Raw genomic sequence first — 22,913 nt, forward strand, 5'->3', positions numbered from 1 at the left:
TGATACAATATACTCGTAATAAGATATTACAGACAACAAGGTGATAAAAGTGTTAACGTTAGATGACAATAAGATATCCAAAGGCGGTTATGCGGCTTTACAGCATTCAAAGCAAGTGAGGTATAGCATTGTCGGTAATAATAAACAACAAGGCAATTCGTTGAAAAACAATTATTCATGAAAACAAAAATAGGAATGCAAAGGTGTTAAAGTTAAGGATATCTCAAGTAAATTTCATACTTATGTAAAACAAAGTGCGTATTTCGTTATTTCCAGATTCGTGTTGAAAAATTAAATTATTCTACTACACAAAAAACAGCGCTTCAATCAAGAATAATAACAGTTTAATTATCATCGACATCCAATTCCAAATCCAACATTATCGGGTGCAACTTATTCAAGTAATGCTGCAACCTTTGAAATAAAGCAATTCAATCTATATCTCCTTTTCGCCGTTGATTTCTTCGTCGTTCTTGTAATGCATGAGACCTCGAGCACTCGGGTCACCAGCATTTCCAACCCATCTGTTTGTCCACAGGTAGGGCAGAATCTCTGACAGCTTGGACCCGTAACGACGCTCGAATATGGTCCTGTAGTAGTAGGCCTCCTTGGTGGGGGGAGTGTTGTGAGGGAAAGTGACAGCGGCCTGCGAAAGCTGCTCGTCGGATACCTTTTGCAAAGGACAAAACCGGATCGAATTTGCGAATACAGACAACAGCTTCGGTTAACGTTGGTCTCTGCGCTCCTTTGCCCTCTTTTACAAACTTGCTCGTTAGCAATGAATGTGCTGAGAAATAACGCGAACGTGGAGCTTTCATTGGAAAGAAGGCAACGTGTATTAAGGCTTACTTATAAACCTACGTCAGAGTTTCTTAACCAGGAGCGAATCCACCTTGGTGGAGAAAATTTTTCAACCTAAAAACACAGTTCTGTTGGGGGGAGGGGAACATTGATTAAATTTATGAAAAGAGCACCCTTAAAACTAAACACTACAGGTATTTTTCGCAAGCGAAACAACTCTTTTTTTACCAGGTGGAAATCTAGCGGCGATTTTAAAGATGTTACACACTCTCTTTTTCTTCGGGGGGAGGGGGGGTTGAGTTTAAATAGCGCAAAAAGCGATCCATGGAATGCATAGGTTGATAACCACTGCGTTAAAGTTTTAACAAATACCAACAACGCGACATAAAGCAAGAAATTTGTTTTACGTGCAAAAATTGCAGTTAAGTAATGCAATTTTATTATAAAAATATTTGAAGAAAACAATTGCAAGCCAAATTAGAAGTAGTGGAACTATCGTTGTGAATAATTGTTTATTCATTTTCGTATTTATTTTAATAACTTCTCTTTGTTGATTCGCATTCCCCTTGCAATGTATGACGCTTTCAATGACAAACCGATTGCCCGTAAAAAATGGCTTACTATGTCCTCGACGTATGCCTGGGTCACTTCATACCAGGACTTTTTCCTGGACGTAACGCCGTCGCTAAAGCCTTCCTTACTCCTCCATAAAATTTCATCCGGAATAAGATTGCTTCCATCAAAGGCCGATCGAATCAGATTCTTCTCGACATCGTTCTAAGGATAATATTTTAGTTGAAAATATATTGAGCTAAATCTCAATGTAGATGAATCCGTCTTGAATTAATTGCTTCACTTTGTAGGCTAAATGAAATATGCTTTTTTAATGTTATATCAAGTATATCAAAATCGACATACGAGACAAGCTTATGAGCTTGATCAGCCATCTGTTTTAATACGTGCATTTGACCGTTTAGACCAGGGGTGGGCAATTATTTTTAGCCGCGGCCCGCATGAGAAACCTAAAATATTGTGGCGGGCCAGGTCAAATATAGGATCTAAAATACATACAATATGACGTCATAATTTGACGGTTTAAAACAAATAATCAACCAATTTGTTATTACGTTTAGAGTTGTCCATTTAAGTCGGATATAAAGAAGGTCACAAAACGAAAAATTTGCGACTGTGTTTGTTTGAAAATGCAAACTTTAATTTAGATTTAGACGGTACGTGAAGCATTGAGCACCGACTAAAAATGTACATTGCTTGATATATTAGCATTTATTAAGTTGTGGTGCGCATTGACCCAAAACTTGAGATGAAAATACGTGAAAATTTCGTACGAAAAACTTACCTATATGTTTTTTCTTCTTTTTTAAAAGTTTAAGTTACCGATATGCTAGTTTGTTATACTTTCGTTGGAGAGAGTGCCACTGAGCAGAGGACGCTATTTGTCTGTGGAGTTGCCGAAAAATCGCGTGGAACACACATGTTTATTGAAAATAAGCCGCGGGCCGGATTAAACTGCTTGGCGGGCCGTATGTTGCCCAGGTCTGGTTTAAACCCAAAATTGAATTCGACACATAAACGTTTTTGAAGACAATTTTTCGAGCAGAAGGACAACAGAGTGTTGTAAACACTTTATTTCAAGATGAAGTCCCATGTAGTCAGGTCATTTGTGAATTAAACTAAATCCAAGTCAAGTCTTATGATAAAAATAACAAGTCAAGTAGGCCTACCAGTCCAAGTCATCAATTGCCATTTTTACAACAAGTTTTCGATTTGTTTCATTGGTGAAACACCGACTAAAACCTTATGTTTAAAAATGAGTCCCTCACTGTGTGATTAATTTTGGCGAGAACTTAAACAATGCAAGCTATTCGAACACTGTTAATTTCAATAGATATCCAGGAAAATGCAATACCAACCTTAGGAGCTCTCATTCGGGCGGGTACTGAGAGGTAGTAGGAAGAGAAAGCGTGGTCAAGAAAAGGGATGCGAACCTCCAGCCCATGAGCCGCCGTGGTGCGGTCGGTTCTGAGAACGTCGAAAAAGTGCAGGTCTTCCAACAGACGCCTGCGACAAAAGCAGTCAAACAACCAATTAGGACTCAAGCTCCATAAAAATGGGGGGATGTATGAATCGCAAATAATTAGAAACAAAACTTAACGTTTCAACATCGTGTACTTGATCACTAAAACTTTCTTGGCATTTTTAGACCTTAAAATCTCATCTGCCCTATAGATCTTATTGTACAATCAGTAATTTTTTGATTTCTGAAACACGATTCCTTGTCCCGAGCTGAGCTAAAGCCTGGTCAATTTTATTTTCTTTAAGCGTATAATTTATTGCATTCAGAATAATTTCACAAAAACTGCCGCTGTTCAGTAACCATATTTTTAACTAAAGACAAAGGAGAACATTAAGTATTACACTTTTTACCACGCCTTTTTGCTAATTAGCGTAATATACCGCTTTATCGAAATCAATTTAGTATCCAAGTTTTGTGCTATGTTTCTTTCTTTCTTTAGCAAAGCTGATTTTTTCACGTACGATCAGCTGCGTCGCTCAAGCCACTGTTAATCCCTACAACATGTCGCTGTCCCGTATCTCTAACAGTGTAGTAATGGCTTGACTTAAGCGCATTTAAGTCACTGTTTTTAAATGACTTGACTTGACTTTAGTCTGTTCGACAAATCGGTTGAGTTGAGTTGTTACTCATAATCGGACGAGTTTACTAATTTTATTAGCTTAACAAAGAATTGTAATGACAAGGACTTGAGTTATAACTTGCTCTAATTATGACTCGACTGGGTCGTTTATTTATTCAATAAGACTTAACTTGAACTTAAGTTATTTTGCAAATAACTTATTTTCAACACCGATCTCTACAACTTGTAAAACTTGCGATATAATCGTCTGTTTGCGGTTTTTGTTATTCCAATATCACTACGTTTGCCAGGTTTGTAAGTTAGGGACACTGAACTCCCACCTGCTTTCTTTGTCACCCTCTTGCAGCGTCGGTTGTTTGTAAAAATAAATGTATCCTTGTGCGATCTCGTCCGCTCCCTCTCCCGAAAATAAGACGATTCTGTCAGTCTGGGTGCTGATATATTTCGACACCATGTACATGGCTAGAAAAAACAATGTGTTACAGGCTTCGTAACACAGTGCCCTTTAATTTATCTTTAACGGGGAAAATGACGTTTAAAAGAATAAAATGCTGAATCGACGCTAAATTGTTTAAAATAGGAATGTCTATAGCAGGATGGCGAACCTTTTTAACAAACACAAAATTCCCAAGTGGGTCATATATATAATTATATGCTAATTGTAGGCAAAACGTTTTTATGCGAATTTGCTGCGTCGTTTTAAGTTTTATTGTCTGGGTTGGTAATTCAAGGTTTCGGACTATTTTCAAATTCGAATTCCCACGAATATCAAGTACCTAAAAGTTAACAAATGCTGCCGCATTTTTTATGGGATTACAGCAAAGCTTTTCAGCATGGTTTAATCAGGGCTTTATTAATTTTTGTCTGCAAGCTCTTAAATTCCCTTAAAAGATCGCCACCCGTTATGTTTTACATCGATAAACAAAAATATTTTATTTCATCGATAAACAAAATGCGGTTGGTTTTCTGCACGCATTTGTTGAAGTGCAATTAATGTAGGCTTCCTCGTCACCCTTTTGCAAGACCCACAGATTGGACAGTCCTGATTTAAACAGTATAGTGCTATTCACCGAAGTATTGTTATTTTTACATTTATCCTTTCCTAGAAATAATTAATAACATTTCGGTATTTCTAAATTCTAGAGAGACAAGTGGGTCGGTGGTTCGCTATCCCTTGTATATAGTGTTGGTATATGACTTGCATTAGTCAGCTAAGACACCTTGAAACATTCCTAGTTAGCTGTAAAACTTTAAAAATCACTGAGGTGTAAATCTGCAGTAAATCTTAAAACGAAAAAATGAAAATTCCTGAGTAGCGCTTCGGTAAGCATAAGTGAAATAGGGCATCTCAATGCCGCTGATAGGACCTGGAACTGTCGATTTAAATCGCTGTTAAATCCTTTTGGTACAGTAGTTAATCATTAGATCGAAAAAGGAAATAACAGCGAACAATTCATTCAGTCAAAGTCAAACAAAACAACAAAAAACTCATTAGTGTTAAAGAAAACTAAAATAGTTGTTTTGAAACATTATTGTTTCACCATACAAAACATGTGTTGCCTCGTCGTAAATGCCCACTGAAGGCAAGCGATTTTCTAAATTGACTACATTGGTAAAACTAATGTACCGGTACCAGACAAGTTTTTTTGGCTACAACCTTAGCTTGTTAAGACATTTCCTACAACCCGATTGCATTCCAGTACTTCCCGCTAAATATCTTTGGCGTAAAATTCTTGTCCAAGAGTACGCCAGTGACGTCAAATAGCGTAAAATATCGCCGGACTAGTTTAAATTTAAACTTGAAGACCAGTTATATCGTGAAAGCTAAGAAGTGTTTTAGTTGCATACTGTTGCGTTATTGAATTTTGGGTTGATTTTGAATTTTGAAGGTCCACCGGTCCGTAAAATGTGTTTTGAAATTTTACCGGTCCGTGTGCTAAAAAGGTTGATAACCACTGCTATAGAACATTAAACTGAACTTTACGGGCTTGATTACATCACAAATTTCGATCCGCCGGGCGAGGATATATATTTTAGTGATAATTTGTACTTTGTGTGTTAATTTGTACACGTATGACTTGTGCTTCTAAACTACATTTGTTGCCTGGGTTGCAGCCTGCCTTATCGCACAAGCCCTCACATAACATGGAACCTTCTTCTGAGGTGCTATATAGTTAATTTAGTTATACCCTTTTCGAAGAAGATAAACGATTCGTTCATGCTCTAAGTTTAAAACTCACGTGTGGAAGACCTGATGACAGATATGTCGTAACATTCCACCGCGTAAATTACCTCCTCGATGGCTTGTAGAGCCTCCTCGATGGTCACACAGATCTCGTGATGTTCACTGCCAATGTGAGCAGCCACCTTCAGCAACAATCAAAGTTTACAGTTTTTTTGTGGTGATGCTTTGTAAAGGGCCAATCGATATAGTAAAAGGCAACCAATGCCAAACGTTTTACAAGTGATAAAGGTCAGAATATTTCGAATAGATAAAGACATAAGATCGGATTTGTTTCCTTGAGCGCAAGTTAATGCCATTTTTAATAAATATGAGAAGTTATTTGTAGCACATTTCATTTGTAAATGACCTTTCTAGCAGCTGTCAAATCGGGACTGTCTTCTTCCATTCCGATTGCAAAAGTAGCAAGAGGAAGTTTCGAACTCTCGTTGCGCATTTTCCTGGCGGCAATAGCAGCTACCAGGGAAGAGTCTAAGCCTCCTGCGGGCAAATTATACCATAAAAAGTCTGAAGAACCTTAATATAACAATCGAAACTTTAAAAATGTGAACGATAAAGGAGCAAAAAACATTACAAGCAGAAAATTAGTTGAACTGCTTTTTAAAGCAACAGGCCTAACATGTTATTTTAAGCAATATTTTGCCTAAAGGTCTTAGTTAGACATCGGTGTTTTTGTCTGAATTGATTTTATTTGTTTTATGCTACAAAATTACCGCACTCAGATTGCTCGGTTTTAATGCAGGTGTTTAAATTCTTGTTTAGACAATTAAGAATAAAAATATCACAAATTTCAAATTTATGTTTGATAATTAATCTGTGTTCGAAATTGTTTAACTTTTTTGATAAAAAAGGTAAGAATATACCGTTGGGTTTTTAAATGTATTTTATTCTTTCTGCAGCTACGAGAAAGGGTAAAAGTGAGCTGCGTTTAAAGGTTACAACAATTACAACATAGCAACATATTAGTATTGCGATATCGACGCTAACTTACCAGAAAGCAGGCTTCCTATTGGTCTTTTTGACATTAGTCTTTTCTCGACGCTGCTGATGAACAAATTGCGAATGTTTTCTTGTACGTCGCAAAGTTCCTCACCTGTATTCAACAGAAACATTTAGAAGCAGAATCAAATCCCAATGACAAAAGACAGTATTAAAATGACTCAAGTCAATAGTCGAATTTAAGTCCACTTAAGTGGCTGTTTTCAACTGACTTGACTTGACTTGACTTGACTTCAGTCGTTATTAAACATGACTTAACTTGTTTGGACAAATGCCTTTACTTTGGCTTAAGTCAGTATTTAGTCGAATGACTTGTGCTGAAGTGAAGTGTTTGAATTACACATTCGTATTACACTGTGTTACTTATCATTTTCTCTTAAGTTAGTATAGTTAGTCAAATGGATTGGGTTATAAGTGAAGTGTTTAAAAGAAGACATATTTTTATTAAATCATTTTTTTTTATTTTATAAAAATTTTTATATTTAAATTTTAAAGAACACATTTAAATAGTGTTAGTTATCTCAATTTGTTTTTATTATCTATAGTAGGCGGAGATGCTCCAAATGGTATTTAAAACTAAAAAGTCAAAAATCAAATGTAGCAAATCAGTTAATACCCTTGTTCAGTGTTATTCCTTGGTACTGCCAGTGGCTTGGCATGTCGGAAAATGAGTGAAACTTCATCGTTTTGTCTAAACGCGTCGTTCCATCGTCAGCCACGTTAAACCAAGCACAACTGGCCGGAGGAAAAATTTGCAGCTGTTTATCCTCGCCGTTTTTTCTGTTTAAAACGTCAACCAGTCCTTGAAACAAGATTTCACATGAAAACGATTGGCTGATTTATCGATCAATGTTGTTTTGGTCATATTGTCCTTTCGATGAAACTAAGATATTTGTCGATGAAAGTCGCGCAGTAACCTACACTTGAAGGCAAATCACTGAATATTGAGCATAAAGAGTAATATCAAAAATACACTTCTAGCACATTGTGCCTGGTTTGTTTTGCCAACAGTAAAAAAAAACACAAAACAGTTTAAAAACATTAACAAGAACAAGTAAACATTGACAAGAAAAGTTTTAAGAAGCACAGCACAAACAAAATAATTATTTACCAAATATAGATCTATCAGGAAAATTTATATTTATATAATCACTAAAGTGACAGTGGTATGTTTCATTAACCGAACATAATAATTAACTGTATTTATAATCGACTATTTTGTTCCAAATTTAATCTCAGCTATTAGAAACTATAATGGTAAATGCGTTTAAGCTGACACAACAAGATTTCCCCACACCTTTCATTTCGGAGCACACGCCGACCTGTCCGCTTGGGGTTGCAAAGTAGAACAAGGGTCGGATGCCGTAAGTGTCGCGGGCCAGCATCACACGTCTCTCTCTCGTGTCCACCAATATCATGGCAAACACGCCGTCCAACAGAGCACAAGCTTTCTGCACATACAAGCAGGCCAGTTGCTTGTAGCTGCTGTGCAATGGCTTATTTACCCAATACAATTTCTTATTGACTCAATCACTTGGGTAAAGCTTTCAACAGGTTGAAATTTATTTCTTAGCAAAGTTGAGACTTCCTCAAGACATCGTGTAAACATAATTCTATTAAATAGATAGCTTCTTGTTTAAAAAGTAACAAAAGTCAGGTAATAAGTTTGTTGAACCGTCAGTACTTGATATCGACCAATTTATAAAAATAGTCAATGTCTGTTTCAAGTTTCGGAATCGTGTTCCAACAGTCTACGAGTCAATGGCTTCCTTTTTACTTTCCTAAAGTATTCTAAATCGAGTACAACCCGATACCATACCATCATACGGCGAAAATGCACTCATTGATAGGTATCTTATAACTTGCAATTAATGTGCATGCTCGTGTAACACATTTTTGATATGCGTTTCATGTACCTGGTAGCATCATTGTTGAAAATGTATATCGCGCTTAATATCATATTTTTCCGACATATTTTCATTTATTTACATATTCTGCAAGAATACACAAACTGTTCATATATTAACTTGTTACCTCGAGTCCAAACTTGTTGTAAAGATGCAGGATGATTTCGCAGTCGCACTCCGTTTCAAATGTGAACTGAAACTGCTTGCGAAGCTAAACCAATAAATTACGCAACACTGTAACTTCTTGAAATTTCGTATGCACCGCAATTCGCATAGGCGTGCTCCTATTTTTGTTTCAAAAAAGTAATTATAGGCTTTCTTTCAAAAAAGGAATAATAGGATTCTTCATTTGCCAAAATGCGTCTACAGTTTCACGAAAGGTTGGGCATATAGCTGCAAAACAGTTGTAAGCACAGCGCTGTACTGTAGAATCAAGACTTTAACTTAACAAAATGCCTTTTTTTTAACTAAATTAGGTACTAACCTGGTCAACTTAAAAAAATTAGCTGCAAAAAAGTTTTCGAATACCTGGGTCACTAACCTTTTCGAAGTTGTAAATCTCTCCGTTACACAAAACAGTAAGGTGTGGATATTGCTGCAGTTGCATGGGCTGTAACAACATGTGAACAGTTGATATAATATAATTGCAGTGAATCATGAGTATAATTTTCAAGACTATGTTTTATCTTTGAAAGTTGTTCATAAAGTGTATGATATGTACGATATGTTTTTTTGTTACACCACCGTAACTTTTTCCATACAAAAAAAAAAGAAAGCTTATAAATACCATGAGTACCGGTTAAGGCGAAAACGAGTTTTCATAGTAACGTGTCGTCAGCGCATCATAACTTCACGTCATATTTGCCAAGTTTTAAGGAAACTAGTATAGTATCTATACAAAGTCAACAATAAGGGTTGGGTCCAAATTCTTGTTTGTTTTCCAAATATATGTTTTTACATCAAATTCTCCAGGCTTATACCTGCATGCCTCTGGCGTTGTCCACAATCTCGAGACGATGAAAGGCCAGCATACAGTTTTGAAGCGAACTCACGCTTTGCATGCGAAAGCAGTCAGGCCCGCGGTGTGCAATCTTAAAAACGCCGGCATACAGCTTTGGGTCGAACGACGGAAAGCCAAATAAACCCCAAATTCCACACATATCGGAAGTTCTTGCAAACTCTTTCTGAACAAATAAGTGAACTATTAAACAAAAAAGAATTAACTAACGTCAGGCCAGTTTTCAGAATGACTTTGGTCAAAATTTAAAAACACCTCCGACCATTTTTTCGTTTAAATTGGCCTCAAGCTACTAACTGACGTTTTAATTATTTTATTGCGCGTTTAACCAAACGTGTTTGTACACCATGCAGGTCGTTGCAGCAAATACAAAGTTGGGGCTATTCAAAATGTCTTTCACTTGCAAAACAGCTGCTTTTTATGTTAGGTCAGACCTTGTGTAAAGTTTCTGTGTAGCCCTACTACTGTCTCAACGTAGTTTATTGACATCACAGTTAACTGCTTGGTAAAAATGCTACAAAAGGGTGGCGCGAACTAATTACTGCGTATAATTCAACAGGGGAAAATTGACCACTGTGCTATTTGAACTTCATAATTTGAAACTAAACAATCTGCAATTGCATTTCAAAGAGCATGCTGTCAGGTCACTTATAGATTGATTGTACATTCAAAAATTCGGCTTAGCACTGTTCTTACTAAAACAGCTTACAGCGCAGTAAAAACTCGTCTCTCCAGTCAGGCGTGCATTTCGTTTTGTCTGGTTTGCAGTGGATTTTCCCTTAAAAAATGGCAAAAATCTGCTTATATGTCCTTAATTTTATTCTGTATGAAATATTTCGCCAAAACCTTGCAAGATTAAACAGCTTTGTATTCACAGAAAGTAACTCGTGAGTGCAGATACTATATTCATTATTGTTACGCCACAACGACTAGGGTTATTGCTTTTGTTCACCATTTTGTTTTCGCTACCTAAAATAGTTTTTGCGTACTTAAAATAAAGTTTTTTTTTCATTTCCGAAGAAATGAACTGAAAAGTGAGTTGTAGAAGTTATGTACATAGATGTGATTTGTAGAAGGTATATATAGTAAAACATCTTTCTTATAGCATGACTTTCTTTACTTTCCGGAATCAAAAGATTGGTAGAAATATTAAATCTTTTTTTCACAATGAAAAACAACCACCTACAGACATCAAACAATTCGTTGGGAACGAAATGAGTGAAATATACATCTGGCATTTAAAACCCATACTGTCTGTCTTTTACACACCTATTCAAACAGTAGAAAAAGCAAGCAACTCTTGTAGAAGTGCTAACAATGCCCCTTAAAGTGAAAAGGTTTCCTTCTTAACAACGCACAGAATGATGCAAAATTGAAAGTTAAAACTTCCTTTACGGAATTTATGAAATATGTTTGGAATATTTGAACAAATGGACGAAACCATTATTTTGAAGAGTTTGCTTGATTTAGAATGTGGTTAAAATTTACTAAAAATATCTAATGAGTATAGGGCGAATATTTTTTTACTTCAAAATTTTGTCAAAATTTGTCAAATTTTTTTATCAAAAATCGAATAAAATGCACATAAACCGTTTACAAAATTAAAAAAAAACTATGGTCAGTTTTTTTTAAATTGGTCGTAGTTTTTTTTTAATTTATCGTTAAATTTTATCAAAAAAAAAATAGTTTTGATTTATATTCAAAGTCTTTTCAACCGTATTATATCTTCATTAGACCAATATACGATATAAAAAAACGTGTGAATAACGACGCTTAGGTTATTCAAATCAATTTATTTCTAGCAGGTCAAAATGTTGTCAAAATAAATTATTTTTTGGTCAAAATTTGTCAAAATTGTAATTTTTCAGGTCAAAATTTCTTAAATTTTAGGTCAAAATTTCTTAATTTTTAGGTCAAAAAATGTTCGCCCTACTAATGAGTAAAGGAACAATGCGAACAAGTCAAAATGTTTTGACCAACTTTTCTATTGAAAGTCGTTTCTGCATGGATTTACAGCACCATTATCACATGAGATATGGTGCAGATATTTTAAACAGGCAAAACAAAGAATGACACTTGTAATTGCTAAAGGGCGCCCATTTTTTTTTTTAAAGAAGATTAGAACTTTTCGTGTTTATCCTCTCTACAGAAAAAAAACTATGGCGGCTATGTGTAATAAGCTACTTCGGAAGTGATACGGTGGGGAGGACCCCTAGTTTTTTTTTAATCCTTGTGGTATACAATGATCAATTTAAAATAGAGGATTCTGCCTACCCCATCTTACAAATCATATTTTCCCACCACCATTTGAAACTTTGGTTTATAAAGACGGGACAATTCTAAAACGAAATACAAAAACAAGATGAAAAGCTAGAAGCAGAGTTATAAGCGTTGAACAAGCGTTTGTGGCAGAGGTACCAAGTAGGGGGCATGGTATTCTTATAACTTATAGCTATATTAATTTAAAAATGTGCGTCTTATTGCGGGCAACCTTCCCCTAATAGTGCAGGTAGCAGGTTGATTTAAAGCCGGGCCACATAAGCAACACCAACATTGTTTTTTATAAATTGATAGACCTAATTCGTTGAGAAGTTACAATATTTAGTACCCAACCTGAATACAGAAAACATCATAAATATACAAGAAAACCAATACTTTTAGTCATAAGGATCCGTGCAAATCATGGCATGTGTTGCCGTTTGCAGCCAACTTTACGTCTATAGCGATAAAAAGTATCCTCTTACGGCTTTTATGTGTGACAATACTTTTTTTCCAAACTCATTGTGATAAAACATCGTTGTATCGAGTGATGTGTTTTTTTATGCACATCAATAGTTTGCTACAATGTTTATTTTGTTCGTGTTGTTTTCGGAGTAAGATAAAGTTAATTTGCTGTACTTTTAAACAAAGCTGCGTCGAAACGTTACACAAGGTGAACAATCCTAACTGGCTAGAATAATAAACCTGGTGTCTTCAAAAACAATACAACGGATTGTAGTGCAAGCAATAAGGCAAGTCTATTGGTGAGGTTTGAACTTACAACCTTGTAACAGCAAAGGTTATGTGATAGCGATCCGAGAAACGACTAGAGCAGGGGTGTTCAAATGATTTCTGCTATGATCCACCACAGCCAAACCTGACAACATGATGATCTACCAAATACGAATAGTAAACATATTGGACACGCTTTAATTTTTATGGTGCTTTATTTATGTAAACTCAATAATTTTAATAGTTAATGTTGTTTAGTATTTATTAACCTTTGCAAGTCAGGGCGCACGTGGCGAGCGAAGCGAGAGCGATTTTTTTTAGGTATACCGGCATTTCTTTTAAATTTCAGTTTTTAAATTAAATTTTTATTACATTGTGAATTTGTTTTTTGCCATATCTTACTTGTGTATTTTAATTTAAACGGAAAAATAAACATTACTTACTACTTACTTGCCGAAAATACAAAATGTTTAAAAATATATGTCAAACATTTTTGAATTTGTTTTCCATTAACGGTAACGAAGCGCTGATCTAGTTCAAAAGACCGCATCAAAACGTAAACAAGCCGGACGTAGAAAGATGATTCGCGCGAAGCGGGAAAATTTTTCGCACTTACGTAGTTAAAATAGTCAAAAAAAGTATTTGAAATGCCCTCGTATCTAGTTTGTCAAAGAGGCGGCGAGCCGAATGAATTACATTGGCGGGGCTCATCCGGCCCGCTGGCCGTAGGTTGCCGACCCCTGTTTTAGACTTTAGGTCTTACAGTATTTGGGCTTTCTGTCGCTGACTGATATCATCAAACGCTCACAAAAATTAACATTTGGAAGTCTCGTTATATGCTTGATTTTTTGCAAAATTCATTAACACTGAAAATTGGCATTCACATAAAAACTCTGTGGAAAGTTTATTTTTTCAAGACTACATTAGAATATCCGCACAAAACGCTGAAAAGATCCGGAACCGCATCGCGATCCGCCATTTGCACATGACCGGACTAGAGAGTTGTTGCTTGCCGCTCCCTGTATTAGGTGACTAGGTCAGGGTTTCTTAACCGTGGCCCTCGGCCCCCCTGGGGGGCCACTGAGCGGTGATTGGGGGGCCACGGGCATAACTCTTAAACTAAGTCATGATATTACAAAATTTCTTCCGTTTATATCGGGTAATTGAAAACGATATAATTTGTTCGTTTTATCGCGAAAAATTTAGATTAACGCAGCCTATCGCTGTGTCGAAACAATAACTGACTGTGCTGCAGCTTCAAATGCAGTCATATATGTGGCGTTGGCGTTTTTTCCGGCGACTAATTCCTGTTCGATAACCTTCGCCTATATCATTATGTGTCCGTGAAATGCAGTTGAGCAAGCAACTAATGTGTAATGCCAGGTACAGATATTCCGGGCGTTAAGTTGCAAAACAGGCATTCCATTGTAAAACGAGAAGTAAAACAAGTGAAAACACGTTAAGCACAATGCTAAGCACTTTTATGAGCAGGGGGCCACGCGAGTTAAAAGCCTATCAAAGGGGGGCCACGAAGCATAAAAGGTTGAGAACCACTGGACTAGGTGTATCATCGAACAGGATCGTAGCATATAATTTTATGCCCAAATTTTCTAACCTTGCCTTGTTTGCACCGCAATTCTGATTAAAACAACTAACTACGGAAATAGCCTTGTCAAAGGCACTCTGTTCATTCATATGAGCAATCGTTTGTATGTAGGTACTATACTTCAACGGTTCTATATCACAGAATTTACCTATATGCATTGCATAGCTTGGTTAACAAAAAGAAAAGTTTATATTGGTAAATGTCAACGATTTTTCCGCATATATTCACAAAATATTACATTAATTCTAAGCTACATATGACATATCGAACAATTATTCGAAATAGGCTGATAAGCTATAGGCTCCATGGTCCACTAGTTACTGCAACCTTTTTACCAAGGGTAATAATTTGTCTGACTTAAGAAGTATTCTCTTTTGCTTTTTACACTTTGTACTTCGTCTAACACGCTAACGCTCCAGAAGGCAACTGGCCTCACGAGCAAAATTTCACAAAGTGTAACAAATCTTTAACTGCGAGGAACAGATGCACAAATAAACTATGTCACGAATTTATTGTGCGGTGTTTTTGATGGATAGCCGGACGCTTGGTTTGCGAAGGAAATGGCCTGGTTAAATCACCACAGTATATAATCGATTACAGTCAACTTTTAAGTAAATTTACAGGAATCTTTGAGGGGGAAATTGTGGTCGGGGAAAAATATTATACCTCGCTAAACTTTGACTATCGCAGCATAAATCATTCATTCTTTTGGGATCTCCGAATATTTTTTTTATAAAAACGTGATTTGCATGAGTTAGTGACTAACTTTATTTTTGTTAAGTGTTATTTTATATAGATTCAAAGTGATTTTTAAGAAAAATGTGGGTAGTAATTTATTTTATAGACGTCAATTTCGACAATAAGGCGTAGCATTTTTTTCTTTTTTTAAGTGGTGTCTTAGAAAAAGTTATTTTTCTTCAAACTTGAAAGGCATGGCTTAGTGACTAAATTTGTGCTGTTGTTGTTGTGCTGGGTAGTTAAACAGTATTTTTTTTAATTGTTAAAGCCATTTTGTCGAACAACTGTGGTCCGTATAATACTTAATTCTTTAAAAACTTTAAATTGTTTAAATCAGAGACTAAATTCATAGTGTTTAGCAATCATTTTAATAATTCAGTTTGTTTACAAAAGTGGTTCTCAAGCGTTTTTCCTTGAGAAAGTTTTCTTGACTTTTGACGAACTCAACGGTGGGAATTCCACTGACCTTAAGATATGCAAATAAATAAGAGAAAACAAGCAGCAGCGAAGTACACATAATATATATATGCAGAAGACCGCGCAAGTAATTTAAGCTGAGGTTATCAACAATTGTAAAAATACTAACCCTTAGTAAGAGAAAGGCATAATCTCAATGTTGGATTGAAAGCTACAGCCATGAAAAAACGAGTGTTAAGTGTAGGCTTGTATATTTCTATAAATTTCACTGAGCCTCTAGTACAGGGATGTCCAACCATTTATCCGAATGGGCCCCATTGCCAGTTTAAAAATTTCGATAGGCGGCAAAACCTATTAAGTTAAATGGGTTACGTTGTAAGTTACATCATATATTGACGTCATAAAACAACTTAACTTATAAACACCCGCTCTTCGAGAATGAACTCGTGCGTAAATATCGCTATGCCGTATCATGTCATGGTACGACACCTTTGGGCTGATATGTTTCCTTAAAACGGTCCGCAAAAGCACACATTCAGTAAAACACCAATCTTGCTTAGCAATTATGTTGCACAAAAGTGTTCGACGGATGTTGAAATGCGACATTAGACTCGTTTATAGTTTTGAAATATATAAGATTAGGCTTACATCAAACACTTCGAGTTCTACACGTTTTGATGATAGTGAAAACAATTGTTACTGAAAGCGAGAATAAGTGGTGGGGCGCACGTAAACACCAGGCGGGCCGCAATGCGGCCCGCGGGTCGCGTGTTGGACATCCCTGCTCTAGAAAATCCGTAAAACAGCCACTTGCATTGATTTTTCGACGTTTGTTCGCGATCGATACATATTTCATATAATTACATAATGGCGAAAAGCATATAATGCGAAGGCATATAGTAAGATAGCGGTAACAGCAACTTTTTCCAGCTCCTTCTCTTAACATCGTGCTTACAAGTCGCTGCAGCAGGCAGTATAGAAGTTTCTCACCAATGCTGTGAGTGTGAGGCCTTTTATGCTCAGCAATTCAATGCGTAACTTTGTAAAGGGATAAAAATGACTATTGGATTTGCATGAATTTCGAAATGGCGGACACTTGTCTACCAAAGCGTTTTATTTTCGAGCAATACTCTCTGGGTTTTTTCAGGATTTATGTAGATGGGGTTTATCTAGATGAGGCCTAAAATTAATTGTCAACATGCTCTCTTGACTTATACTTTGTTACAAATGACACACTCTTTTTTGGTCAATCATCATCGGTCGTAGAATTGCGCTCAGGCTTTAACATGCTCTTACTGCTCGAGCTACTTCGCAACCTTTTTTCACTTGCGGCATACAAACAGAGAAAAAAAATTTTTTTTGTCTGATTTTGCGGTTTTACGGTCTTCCTAAATATCTGACGGTCAAAGTCCTGAAAGCGTGACGTTTTTCTATAGCTGCACTGGGCTTAAGTTTAGCAAAGCGTGAAACGCTTGTCACAATAGAATTTAAATGCAAATTACGCTTTGCTGAGTTCAGTGCAGCTGTAGTATAAACGGGCCTTGAAGGTTGTACTACATTGAGGTCCACAATAATTTTGCATTTTCGTTTGTGACGTGAGAAGCGCAACAATAAAAAAAAAACTTGCAACAGCCGACTTTAAGTATATATTTCCAAAATTTATATGTTGGGTTTATAGACCTAAACACAAAAGTCTCATGAAAGTTTGAGAACCTATATCCAACGCCTGATTTTCGCCTTTGGCAGGAATACTTTCTGTTTTATGGCCCTATCACAACTTATTCGTCGCAGTCATTTTTCCTATTTAAACTAAGTTGATATTATTTTTCAAGATTTCTTAAGTTCAAGTTTTAATCTAATTTGGAAAAAAAACGAAAAGATGTAGTTTTAATGTCATCTAACTGAAAAAATAAAATAAATCTAGTTGTCCAAACCTGCTCTGGGCCCTGAAAAACGTTGTAGGCCTACCCTTTATGCAAAAGAGTTAAGATTTGTGACCAAATGTTTCATATCTCAACAATTAATGAACAAAGATGGTACTGTTTGGCTTTCTCGTAACCAACTACTTGAATTATTAACCCGCAACTGCGCAGTCGGTTAAAAATACCCCGAGTCCGACTCTGGTAAATTGTGCGATTTTGTCGAGTCCCGAGTCCAGCTCGGACTCTACAGCCCGTATTCTGCCAATTTATAAGTGACTAAATACGGTGGATATTTAGCAACCACTAATAAAGGGGTCATAAGATTCATCCACTTACAATAACATGGTTGGAAAATATCCACCATATGCTAATCCTCCTTTACAATTTATGTTTGGCAGCGGTCAGTTTTAAAATTTGGTACAGCGCATGCGCAATTCGGACTCGGGCCTTGGGTAGTTTAACGTGGTCTTACTCGAGTCCCGAGTCCTGAGTTCGACTCAAAATTGCTTTCTGTGTTTCATCAATCGCCTTGTCCTTATGATGATTTGTACATCTGGTATTTTGCTCCATATCGAACCTGATTTTCTTTGCTAACTTTTACATTACCTATACACACACTACCCTTGTTTTCGAAATAGTTTAATCTAACCTCAACACGTTTATAAACATGAACTATGCCTTGAAAAACACGCTACAGCTACAGATTTTTTTATGTTTACAAAACTCCTGTTTGCCTGTAAAATGTACTGTTTAAGCATGTATATCCGGGTAGCCAACTATAAAAAGACGAAGTGCGTTATTTCCTGTATAAGCATGTAGCCTGGAATAATATCTCTTTATAAAACGCATAAAATTGCTTATTGCCTATTTATATCCAAGCGTTAAAGTAGATAAAATGGCAACTGTTCAGATTTTAGTGAAATTAGTTGCATTGATCTTACTGGTCTGTGACTATACAGAGTGGGTTTCAATGGTGTTAACAGCTATTTTTGAGTTTAAATTGCATTCAAAGTGGCAAATTAGTCATTAAAATGTTTAGATAATTTCTTGCATTTAAAAAATTGGTTGCAAATAATGTAAACCTTTCACCTCGTGTTATTCTTGTTTTACTTTTTGGTACCATATGTTTCAGTTCGCTTACATTTGTAATGTGTTTCTTCATGTTTTCGCAGATAAGTTAAAATATTTGTTCATTTAAAATTAAATAATCTTATATTTTTTCTACGCGCGAAATATGTTACACTATTAACATCAATTGGCTTAATTAATGTTGTTTTTAGGACCTGTTTTTTCCAAAGTCATATTTTAAAGTGGTTATAACGCCTCCCAACCACCTAACTCAAATCCATCCCTGGATTTATTGTAACATGGGGGGCGTTTAAAACATCTGTTGAGCCAAAGGGGGCGTCAGTACGAAAAAGGTATGAAACCACTAATCTAAACTGTATTTAATAGAAATAGTTTTTGGTGAAAAAAAGATATTTGCTCAACTTTTACATGTATAAAGTTGCTCACAATTTGTTTCGTATTTGGTGTTTGTTATGCGAAATATTGCTTAACATTAAATTAATTTACTTTTAACAGTTTAGCATTTTCTTTAATCCAGTGACTTGATTTAAGTAACTAAAGACTTTTTTTTAATGATAATAACTTGAATTGGAATCAATTTATATTCCAAATGACTTGACTGGGGCTTGAGTAATTTTTAAAATATACCTAAAAGTCTTTTCATACTTCCAGAAACAGAGCCAAATGTGTTTACGTGCAGAATAACCTGTAAAAAAGTAAAAATGTCGTGGTAGCCTACATCAAAAAAGCACACTACACTCGGGTATAACATTTCACAAAAAGTGATCAGTGTAGAGCAGTGCTCCGCAACCTTTTTTCTCTTGCGGCACACAAACAGAGCTAAAAACATTCGGCGGCACACCTACGAAATATATGACGATCGACAATAGACAAAAAAAATATCCGAAATATCCGAATAATTATTTTATGATTTTGCAGTTTTAGGATCTTGCTAAAATATCTTAAGACCATCAAAGTGACTTCAGCCAGAAGAATAAAATTAGAACAGCATTAACATAAAACACAGCTCAAAATAAGACCAATAGGGTTAATACATTGTCATAATAACGTCTAAATCGGAACAAGTCATAAACCCTCAAAAAGATCAAAGGCCTATGCAACCTTTTACCTAACCCCACAACCCATCACTACCTTAATCACTAACTCCCCTGATAATCCAACCCTGACTTAACTTCTTAACCCAACACATTACCCAACACTAACCTTAAACAGGTTGTATTTTGGGGGGGCTTACGTTCCATTTTTATTAGGTCGCGTGCCAAATGTGACTCATGTTGGACGCCCCTGTTCTAGAGCAAAGTGCTTAATGAATGTGGTATATTAGGAACAATTCTCATTGTATTTTAGCTAGGTGATGTCAAATAATAGGCTGCACCTGAAAATCTAGTCTAAGTTTAACTCAGATCATGCCAATAGTGCAAATGGCCGTCATGGGGACCAGTGGTTCACAACCCGGTGGGGACCAGTGGACCAGTAAATCAGCAGTTTTGTTGGCCTACCGACTAAGCAAATCACCGAGATAAGGAAAATTTCTACGAAATCGCTAAACTTGAAAGTTGGTAGTTGCCTTAAACGTACTAACAGACACACATACGATAGTGATGACGACAAACATTGCTTCTATAAAAGGGACATAATAAGAAACTGTGAATTAAACCACAAAGCCATGTATATAGTAATAAATATAAATTAGCAAATATTGCAGATGAAAATTGCAATTGTAATAGACGGTGTTTGAGTTCCTTTTCAACAAGCTGTTCTAAAATCAATGGTCCCCATGGGTAGGGACCAATGGTTCACTTGAGAAGAATTTTTTCCATGCAAAATAACAACTTTTCTGTTCTGATATTTTACGTTCAGTGCTGTAGTATGTTGAAGGATAGATTAAAGTTCATGTTTAGACTTCTAAATCTAATTTTACGAGGCAAATAAATCTTGCAGATGCAAAAACGTCAAAATGAACCCACTGGTCCCACATCTCCCCTATCTTTCCTTCCACTTTGGTGTAGAGTTTGAAAATAATTGCTCCATATTTATACTCCTGAAACCTCCGTAAACGTCGCGGCACACTAGTGTGCATGTACCCTCAACAGCAGTGTTGTAATGACTTAAGTTAAGGATTTCACTGTTTTGTATTTTTTTTTAATAAAATTGAGCTATTTATCTAAATTTTTGCACATAAAACAAATGGCTTGTTATATGTTGCGTTTTTTTATTTGTTTAGTTCAGTTATTGTTCATAATCAAACGAGTTTAAAAATTGTCATAGTTTAACATTTTATTTTTATGGCAAGGACATGACTTGAAGATGATATGCTCTAATTATGACTTGACTTGTGCAACTGATAACTTGTACTGGGACTTGAATTGTTATTTAGGCTATTCAGAAAGACTTGACTTTTTACAACACTGCTCAACAGTCCATAAAGTGACTTATCAGAGGGTTCAACAGACTTAATACTTGCTACAAAACATACTTTCCATCTTGAATACTGTTCGGCAAAAAGTGTTTTAAAAGATAAAGCAAAATCTACTACAGTTTTAAAATCCGATTATTTGTATTATTTATAAGTGTAATGTATTACTTAAGAAGTTTAAAAATATTATACATTATCCATTGCCCCCAGTGGCGTATCCAGGGGGGCGGGAGTTCTTACCCCCTTTTTGCAAATGATAGTATCGTTTTTTGTTCGTTGTCATCGTAACAAATTGTTCGAAGCGGCGTGCTTTTTAAGTAATTTGGTCACGCGTCTTAAAATGCGAAACCAAAATCGAGCGCAAAACGCCGTTTTTCGTCTTTTGTTTGGTCGACCGTAAATGCTGGAAATTTTTCTCTTTCGTTATTTGTTTAGGTTGACTGATTAGCAAGTGTGTATTCGACAATTGACAACGCTAAGTGACACCTTCTTTCTTTTTTTCTCGCTAAAAAACGTCGAGTTATACGTAGTATGTTCCTCGCCATTCGGTCTCTGCGCTAATATCCGATGTTCGTGTAACATCGACATTTGTTTAACTGAAGCAGATTCTTAAAAGGAGGTATAATGGTGACTGTCGTGCGCGTTTCAAAATCTCCGCTTTTAAGTAATGATGGTTAACGCAAAAGTATGCTCTTTAAGCATACTCTAAGACCACGTGCTAAGTGTGCAATGGACACAACTTTTCCCCTCAACCGCAGCTTGTAATTTAGCTGACTTTCACACAGCTCGGCGCAGATGTTGCGCTAATCGTGGCATTATAACACCCGGAAAAAATGATCTTCGTTTAGTATTGCAGGTGGAAGGACGTGCTTGTAATTAAGCGCTCGTTCCGTTCATGGAACTTGAAAACTGCACTGCTGATAGTCGAATTATGTGTGATTCTACCACAATTAATCACACATATTTCACGGTCTTGGTTTGTTTTTTTGCCTGAAGTTAACGATTGCACCCCGTGATTTCGCAGCTGGCGCCTGACAGGATTGTCGATGACGCACGTGGTCGCTTTTGCTGGACGTATTTGGCTGTTTCTGATTAGTTTTTTTCTGACGTCTGGATATCACCATTCTATGACGTCATACTGTCACTGTTTTATGACGTCATTATTCAATAACGTCAGACGAAAAATAGGGTAATTCCCTAAGCTGAAAATTCAGGACCCACTTTTTGATTTTCTGGTTACGCCCCTGATTGCCCCCCCCCCCTGGAAAAATTTCTGCGGGCGCCCCTGCCCCAGGGTGAATAATTTTTTTCCAGGGATGAACCAACCAAAAGGGGTAAATAAGAGTGAACCGTCAGAAATGGATGACAGCTTCCGGGGTTGAATGAAATAAGGTTGAATGAAATCTGTAGATAGATGCAGGGCTGCGGAGTCGGACTCGGGACTGGAGGAGTCGGTTTGTTTTTGCTGAAGTCGGACTCGGGACTCGAGTAAGACCTTGTGAAACTACCCGAGTCCGACATGCGCAGGCGCAGTACCGAATTTTAAAACTGATATGTCCTCCAAATGGAAATTGTAAAGGTGGAATATTTTCCAATCATGTATTGTGAGTGAATGAATTATACGACACCCCTATAAGTGGAATGCTGAATATCCACGTTATTTTAGTTACGTAAATTAGTGAAATACAGGCTGTAGAGTCCGGGCCAGACTCAGGACTCGAGAAAATCGCACATTTGACCGGAGTCGGACTCGGGTTAATTTTTTTGGCCGGAGTCGGACTCGGGTTATTTTTAACCGACTCCCCAGCCCTGGATAGATGCTAGGGGTGAACAAAACTAAAAAAGTTTAAGAAGCACTGATCTATGTCATTGGCGTAAAAAAGGGGCTCTTTTTTATCATAGGTTAGCTACAGCTCCGGAGCTTATTGATACCAGTGCTCCAGCTCCGGAGCTTATTGATACCGGTGCTCCAGCTCCAGCTCCAGCTCCAGCTCCAGCTCCATTACGACAAAAACTGAGGTTTAAGGCTGAACGCTTAATTGGCAATATCTAGCGTTTCAAAATATTCAAAAACGAAACACCACAATGGTTA

At 36.5% G+C, this 22,913-nt stretch overlaps 1 protein-coding gene across 1 annotated transcript; it reads right to left on the minus strand.

Annotated features, from left to right (window-relative positions):
* Positions 1 to 436: 436 nt before the first annotated feature.
* On the minus strand, positions 437 to 9,784 carry LOC146140803 (asparagine synthetase [glutamine-hydrolyzing]-like). The gene is made up of 12 exons (XM_083392713.1): positions 9,605 to 9,784; positions 9,166 to 9,234; positions 8,752 to 8,835; positions 8,015 to 8,168; positions 7,334 to 7,519; positions 6,710 to 6,811; positions 6,068 to 6,198; positions 5,717 to 5,843; positions 3,797 to 3,938; positions 2,733 to 2,880; positions 1,423 to 1,578; positions 437 to 670 (listed from the first exon to the last, which is right to left on the minus strand). The coding sequence occupies exons 1-12, from the start codon at positions 9,782 to 9,784 to the stop codon at positions 437 to 439; spliced, it is 1,713 nt and encodes a 570-aa protein (XP_083248839.1).
* Positions 9,785 to 22,913: the final 13,129 nt, after the last annotated feature.

This window comes from Ascidiella aspersa, chromosome 6, assembly GCF_963924565.1.
Source record: "Ascidiella aspersa chromosome 6, kaAscAspe10.2, whole genome shotgun sequence".
Lineage (NCBI taxonomy): Eukaryota > Metazoa > Chordata > Ascidiacea > Phlebobranchia > Ascidiidae > Ascidiella > Ascidiella aspersa.